The following is an 8035-nucleotide window of genomic DNA, read 5'->3' as shown; positions in this document are numbered from 1 at the left end:
AGCGACAGTCTGGAGACACCCAGAGTATTTACCACACGGGGAAGGCGATGATTTAAAATCAGAATAGAAGAAAGTGACCACTCAAGCTGGTACTGTTGCTGAGGCACCAAAAGTATGTGCCTCAGAGAGGTGTTAGAATCTTTATGTGTGTGGTAATACTGTGGGGTTATTACTACATTTTTATGGTGTTGGGCAGCCCTGTGGGGTTTGTGCTGACAAGGCACTTTCTGAACAACTAAAAGCCACCCTTCAGGCAGGCAGGGCCAGTGTGTTTGAGCACAGCTCCCTTAGCAACCAGCCTGCTTTGTTTCCTTGCTTGTATTGGCTGCCACCAAGCAGTCGGGGCCTTGCAATGGATCGGAGGGGCCAAGGGACCGCCTCCCTACCAGTGCAGCTCATTCAGCAACCAGTAAGTCATTGTTGTGGGCTGGGGGAGTCGAGAGGGAGCCAGAGTTGCGCCCCTGAATGAGCAGCAGAGAGGAGAGTCCCTTGGGACTCCAAAAGATCTGATTTATCCTCCCCACATCCCACAAAATAATCTCTAGGTTGCAGTAGGATGCTGGCTGCAGGGGCGGGGTGCAAAATTTAAAAATTCTGGAACAGACTATTTTATGCTGTGTCATCACTAAATCTGCAATAATCCTCACAGCTACAAATGGCAGTTGAAAGACTAACCAGAGAGGGTTGGGGAGCTGGTGCTGCAGTTGCCCTGTGCTAAGGAAATTAATGAAGCTTTTTAAAAAATAAAAAAGCTAATTACCTTTGGAGGGGATTCTGCAGGATCATCTAGCAGTTAAACCCTCCTGCAGTCTTCTGTCTCACAGATAAACCCCATGACCCAATTGGGAGGCAGTCCGCAAACTGCCTCATTGGATCCTGTCAATGAATTTCCCTCCTTCTGCCCTGGACTTCGCATGTGGGAACTGACCCCACACAGCAATTAGGGGTTGGGGAAAACAGTTCCACCACCACCACCCTTGCCTTGAAAATCCCCCAAGGAATAGGATTACACAGCCTCCTTAGGCAAAGGGGAGAGCCACACAGTATATTTTAACAGTGGCGTAGCGTGGGTTGTCAGCACCCGGGGCAAGGCAAGTAATTTGTGCCCCCTAACCCGTGGATTTGCGCCCTCTAACCCTACCCCCCAGATGTTGCACCCGGTGTGGCCGGCCCCCCCTGCACCCCCCACGCTACACCACTTTGTCCAAAGAACCCTAGGAAGTGTAGTTTCACTCTAACAGAGTTGCAATTCTTGACAAACTACAGTTCCTGGGATTTTTTGGGGGGTGATACATAAAAGTATCACTTGGAGCCCCCCCCCCCAAATGTTGCAGAGCAGAGCCTATGTTTCATTCCATACACTCTTCTGTATGGATGGATGAGGAATCCAAGGGCAAACCAAGGTCAGAATCTTTGTAAAAGGTGTTCTTGCACAGAGTACAACTCTTGGAGTCACAACCTCCTAAACTTAGCGCCAATAGATATATTGCCTCCCCAGACAGCTGCTTGGGTTGCTTGCACAGTCAGACCAGTATTTGGCAAAAGGGGGGCCTTCTCACATGCGAAGCTAAGGGGGGCAGGTGATGTAGGGGACACATGAAGCATCTCCTGATGTTTGTGTGTGTGTGTGTGTGTGTGTGTGTGTGTGCGCGCGCGCGCACTTATAAATGTTGCTGCCGTCACCAAATGTTCCAAAAGGAATTCAGTTGGAAACAGACCAAGGCTGATTTTCTAATCAAAAACCCACCTTGTTGTGCTTCCCCACCCAGAGGGGAAACAATGCTGGGTCCATGATTTTCCCACCCCATGCTAGGAGAAAATCAGCAGGAGGGGGGATTATTAGGAAAGAAAAATAGGAAGCTTCCTTATATTGAGTCAAACGACTGGCCCATCAAACTCACTATTGTCTACACAGACTAGCAGCAACGCCCCAGGATTTCAGGGTCTCTCCTAGACCTACCCAGAGATGTCAGGGATTGAACTTGGGACCTATTGCATGCAAATCATGTGCTCTGCCACTGAGTGAGCAGACAGTCCGTGGGGAAAGGTTTCAACACCCCATCAGCCCACTGCTGCCCTCATCAGATTTGGCGATCATCCTCTGTTTGGTTGCAGGAAAATGTCTGTCTTGCTATCATACCCAGTTTGGCTCTTGCATCAGACTTCTCATTAAATAAATGTGTAACTTGACGGTAGAAAAGAAAAGAAAAGAGGAAAACCTGGCCCAAGAGGGAGTGGGGAAATGACCTCCTAAGAAGAGACAGGATTTATTTGCGCAGACCGATTCTTTTCTCTGACATTAATTCTCAGATTCCGCAACAGCCAGAGGTGACAATTCTCCAGCAGTTGCCCTGGGCTACATCTGTTCCTCCGACATCCAGCAAGGCAGGGCACATCAGGGAAGGTAGGAAACCTAGCACAAGAAAGCCATGTCTGCCATTAGCAGGAGTGTTTAAAATTCTGCGCCGAAACCCACCCACCCACCCCAAGGATCCGGAAAGGCAGGGCTGAATGTAAATCATCTGCATCCCAAGACAGTCTTTATAGCAGATTGGAAGGCAAAAAATAAATGCACCAACCTCTCCACCTACCCACCCTTTCTAAATACCCAGACCCTTAAATGTACAATTTAAATGTTGGCTGAATTTTCGTTCTGTGGGCAAAGATCTACAACTAAATTTGCAATGAAGGTGGTGAGTAGAGTTGCTGCTACCACCAGCGTAATAGCAGGAGCAGAAGAAGAAATACTATGTGGACACATCGGGGGGGGGGCAACAGCATTGGTGGCATGTGCTGAGGGAGGCCTGTTGCTGGTCCTGTAGCCCAGAAAGGAAACAAGTTTTACAAATCCACCAGCCAAAAGGAGCACAATATCAAGATGAAATATCACCCCACAGACTGCACCCACCAGCCTCAACTGGGTTTTCAAGGCCTTCTGAAAACCTGAAGTTTGATTATGACTTTACAGGGGTCAGTTGTGAGTCCCAGAGTTGTGGCTTAGACTGCCATGTGCATAGATGTCTGTCATTGTGATATACCCAATCCTTGTTTGAGAAACTTAAAAGGAGTGATGTCAACTTCCCTTAATTCTTTCAACTGCAGGGAAATTGTATTCCCAGACAGTGCTACCTCAGGTTAAGTACTTAATTTGTTCCAGAGGTCCGTTCTTAACCTGAAACTGTTCTTAACCTGAAGCACCGCTTTAGCTAATGGGGCTTCCCGCTGCTGCCGCGCCGCCGGAGCACGATTTCTGTTCTCATCCTGAAGCAAAGTTCTTAACCTGAGGTACTATTTCTGAGTTAGCAGAGTCTGTAACCTGAAGCGTATGTAACCCAAGGTACCACAGTATATTAGCTCCTAACTTAGTTCACATAGTCTAAGCATTGGTATCTTCTTAACTAAGCTACTTCTCTTGTTTGTAGAATTTCACTTGGTTAGCTCGCTGTCCAACACTTCACTGTACTGAAGGTGGAGAGATTGTTTCACTGCCCAGCTAATTTACAAGGCTTATATCTGCCATTTGTCTTTGCAAAGTGCCATCTATGGCCCAGAACATTCACTTCACCCTTTCTTTCTGGCAGATTTAATGGATCTCATGATGATACAGGATGCCCAGATGCACCAAGTCATAATGAACAACTTGGCCATGTCAGCAGTGGCGCACTTTGAAAACAGCCCAGCCCAGTCTCTGGCACAGGTAGGTAACTGAAAGGGAAATGCTCTGTTCCACAGATGGAGGAGAATTTTGGTTAGTCCACATTTTTAAGCAAAGGAACCTAATTTGCACTCCACCTAATTTGCACCAAACTAATCTGTAGGTTGGAATGTAATTTGGAATTTGCACTTCTCTGAATTTTGCAATTCAGCTCATAAACGAACCAAAATGTGTATAACCTGTTTGTTTTAGGGTAAAATAAGTTTAGAACTGCATGCAACAAGCTAAAATATGCATTTAAGTACATATTTAAAGATGAATTTTCATTTGGACTTTAAAAAATGCAGGCTGATGTGGAAATTGCGAACAGACATGTGAGACACAGGGCGGAAATAGGCTGATCTGTTCATATTTTAAGTGGGAAAAGAGGTTGACATTTTCTCCTTTCCTAAATAATCCTTCTGCCTTGCACCCCGGACACAGCCCTATCACAATCTAGCATGGGGTTGGAGGACTTGAGATCAAAGCTGGGATTGGGAGCAGAGGCCTAGCAGAGTGGAGGGTTAGCTTAACTTTTATTTTCTTTTGTCTGCTTCAACTCTGCCCCAACAACTCTTCTCCATAAGAGATAAAATATACCCGGTCACCCTGGAGGAGGAAAGTGGGGTCGATATATTCCAGTGGACATTTCTCAAGCCTTTCACCCTCTCTTTCCTGCAGGTATCCCACGTCCCTTGGCAGATAGAAGAAGAGGAAGAGGATGACCCAGCCCCCCTTGTGTTCCACCATCATTATGCCCCCTACCCAAGCATTATTCCTTTCATGGGATGGCAGTCTCCATCTCGGGTTCAGCAACAACCTGCCATTCGCCATGTAGGCCCAGACCTTCAGGTGATGGGGAGGCAAGACAGGTCAGTGTAGCTGGAGATGGGTTTATGAGGAAAGGATAGCACAATCAAATGTGGAGGGGCACAGAACTTCACGGAGATGTTCATATCTGCAACTCAACACTCCAAACGTTGCATTCAAAAATATAACACTAGCACAAGTAGTGAGCTAATAATAAACACTCGCCACAAGACTTCCGGGACAAAGATGAACCTCACAGAGCTGTAATTCCCAGCACCAAACTACAGTTCCCAGCATTCTTTTGGTTGTTGGGGGGAGTCATGTGTTTGCAGCCAATATCTCCCAACTTCTCACCAGGCAGGGCAGAGCCAGCCCGAGGGATTTTGCAGCAAATAGTGCTTTACCCCTGACCTCTCAAAGTCAAGGTGAGCATAGTACCAAAGCCAGCCAGGTTATTCTGGCACGTCAGGCAGAACATCCCACTAGGAAAATCCCACTAGGAACCTCTCTCCCTACCTAGCAGTAAAATCACACAGACAATAAATTTAATAACTAACCATTTGCTGCCTTAAAACCAGCTGCCTGCGGTGGCCAGCTAATGGTACGGCCAGGACCCTGCCCATCCAAGTTCTGCTGCCTGACTAAATGGCACAGATATGGATATGGGGCCTTTGTTCATGATCCAGCCCCCTTCTTTCAGTCCCAGAGAAGGACAAGGAGGTCTGTAGAGCCCTGAAACCCCTGCACTGTGCACGCCTTCTTCCTTCGGCCTCCAGCATTTTCACCAGACAACTAGTAAGCATGTCCAAATTTAATTTTTGCTGCCATCATAATAAGGCCTAGAAAAGTGTCTTTGAAAAAAACACACAAGACAAGACATGAAAGATGATACTTTGGGGGTGCAGGCATCTGTAATAATAATACAGCCATTCTGGGTGGCTCCATATTAAAAACACAGTACAGCATTAAACATTAAAAACTTCCCTAAACAGGGCTGCGTTCAGATGTCCGTTAAAAGTAGGATAGTTGTTTATTTCCTTGACATCTGGTGGGAGGGCGTTCCACAGGGCGGGTGCCACTACCGAGAAGGCCCTCTGCCTGGTTAGCATTAGCTAAGCTGATTCTCCTACTTGCACTGAGCAGTTCTGTGAGGCACACAGAATTTCCAGTGGAGATTTTCGCACCCCAGTTTTTACTAACTGTCCCATCTTGACTTGTCCCAATAGGGAACCAGTCCCTCCACCCCCACCACCAAGCGCCACTGGAACTGTGATGGCCGATATCCCACCAGCTTCAGGTAAGGGTGCAGGCTTTGAAGCATCTGTTTCCGAAATCCCCTGGCAATGCTATTATTTTCCCAAGCCTTTTCCGTGCAAGTGGGCTTTTGGTATCTCTTTGTCCCAGACATCCTAATGCTGACACCATGGCACCTTTGCCACCTACTTAATGTCCTATGTCATTTTAGTCTACTGCGCCAACCCCTTCCCAGCCTGGTGCCATCCATGTTTTGTTTTGTTTTGTTTTGTTTTGTTTTGTTTTGACTACAACTCCCATCAGCCCCAGTCATCATAGCCAACAGGATGATGGGAGCTATAGTCTTAAAAGCCTGGAGGAAACCAGCTTGGGGACAGCCGCTCTACACAAACTTATTCCCTCCAGCTCCACCTGTTCAATACTACAACTACACGTTCCCTGCTTCCCCCAAAGTCCTGGAGCAGCACTACAGGATTTAAAACACTAGAAATAAGTTACTTTCATAATATTTGCTTCATCTACAGATATATAAAAGGAGAGCCTAGGTGGAGGCAAACAGGCACTTCCACAGTAGGCGGCCAATCCATCAGCCCTGCTTCTCCATTTGGCTTATTCACAGCTCACTCAGCGTTCTTCCTTCCTTTAAAAAACAACAACAACAACCCTGCCCAAAATTGTTTTCTAAATTGTTTCTCTTCCTCCTCCCACCAGCGGGAGGATGCCACCTTCCTAAACCCTGATGGGTGCTACAATCCAGGGCTGTAGAGAGATGCCCTGCCAGACATTCCTGGCCATTAAAGTCCATTTCAATTCTTTTGTTTCAGGACCCCGATTAAGATGGCTCAACTCACAATGCTATTAAATATATCTAAGATAGACAGTGCTGGGGGGTGGGGGAATCTGGGGCTACCTTTATGCACTAGCAAGGCTGACATAAGTGGTTCCTCCTTCCAGAATACTATGACTACACTGAGGCACGGAGGTGAGGTGAAAGTCTAACCTGCTTGAGCATTTACAGAACAAGACGCAGAGACTGAGCAAACCGCACTGCTGTGACATGGATAACTTGGTGGCACATTCCTCCCCTTGTTCGATCGAGGCCTCTGAGTATGTGCATTTGGAATAAACTTCATCAATTTGTCTGAGTTGCATTTAATCATAAGAACGTAAGAATAGCCTGCTGGGTCATGCCAAAGGCCCAGTTAGTCCTGGACTGTTCTCACAGCAGCCAACCAGAAGCTCTGTGGGAAACCCACAAGCAACAGCCCTCTGTAGATCAGTGCCAGTTATCTGAATAATTTATATAACCATCCTTCCTCAAAGCTTAAGGCAGGGGTTGCCAACCTCGTGCCCTCAGATGTTGTTCGACTACAGCTCCCATCATCCCTGATCATTGGCCATGCTGGCTGGGGCTGATGGAAGATGGAGTCCATCACCAATGGGAGGGTGCCATGTTCCTACCAATGCCTTACGTGGAGATGGGAGAATCTGCCCAGTTCCCCTCACACAGCTACATTTCCCAGGGTTCCCTGGGAAGAAGGACGGACAGCTAAACCACTCTGAGAATTATAGCTATGTGGGGGGGAATAGGGATCTCCTAACAATTCTTAGCACTCTTCAAAAAACTATTGTTTCCAGAATTATTATTTTTTTGGTGGGGCATAACTGTTTAAAGTGGTAGGACTGATTTTGGCAGCAGCAAAAAAAAAGAAAGAAAGAAAGAAATGATGATTAAGGAGGGGTGAAAATCAGGATCAGCTGAAATGGGGGCTGTGTGTATGGTACGTTTGTATCCAGCTTCTGTGTATTTCCTGTCTGTGTGTGTGTGTGTGTGTGTTGTGTGTAGGTGTCCTGTGTGTTATATGTGCAAGTGAATGTGCATGCAGAATGTGGGATGGCCACATACCCTCTGCTCAAAAAAACGTTTAGCCACTTCTGCTATAGTGAGTCCCAGCTCACCAACTGAGGACCAATGGACTACATCTTGTAAAAAATAAAAATAAAAAAGACCTCCCTGGGTTTCCCCAGACATTTTAACCAATTTCTGAACATTCTGACCATTTTCAACGGACAAATCCCAGCAGACAAATCACAGGGAAATTCCAGACGTATGGCAGCCTACCCCTCTTGGCCTCATTTAGTGAATGTCCAGCACATGGAATAAACTTTTACAAACGTGTTCCTTTCCAGATGTTTTTGTTTAACACTGTTATACTTTCTGGTCATATTGGCTGCATTGTCATATGATTGTCCTCTACGTTTACTGGCATCCATTTC

The 8035-nt window shown here is 46.6% G+C and overlaps 1 protein-coding gene across 1 annotated transcript; it reads left to right on the top strand.

Moving 5' to 3' along the window:
* Window positions 1-222: 222 nt before the first annotated feature.
* Window positions 223-6788, top strand: PRR29 (proline rich 29). Its single transcript, XM_081885719.1, has 6 exons — window positions 223-409; window positions 2311-2404; window positions 3582-3697; window positions 4376-4566; window positions 5731-5801; window positions 6713-6788. The coding sequence occupies exons 1-6, from the start codon at window positions 353-355 to the stop codon at window positions 6742-6744; spliced, it is 561 nt and encodes a 186-aa protein (XP_081741845.1). The 5' UTR covers window positions 223-352; the 3' UTR covers window positions 6745-6788.
* The last annotated feature ends 1247 nt before the right edge of the window (window positions 6789-8035 follow it).

The sequence above is a fragment of the Podarcis melisellensis genome (assembly GCF_964234715.1).
Source record: "Podarcis melisellensis genome assembly, chromosome: 13".
Lineage (NCBI taxonomy): Eukaryota > Metazoa > Chordata > Lepidosauria > Squamata > Lacertidae > Podarcis > Podarcis melisellensis.
The sequence above is the reverse complement of the archived record's forward strand: the minus strand, read 5'-3'. Positions and strand labels throughout refer to the sequence as shown.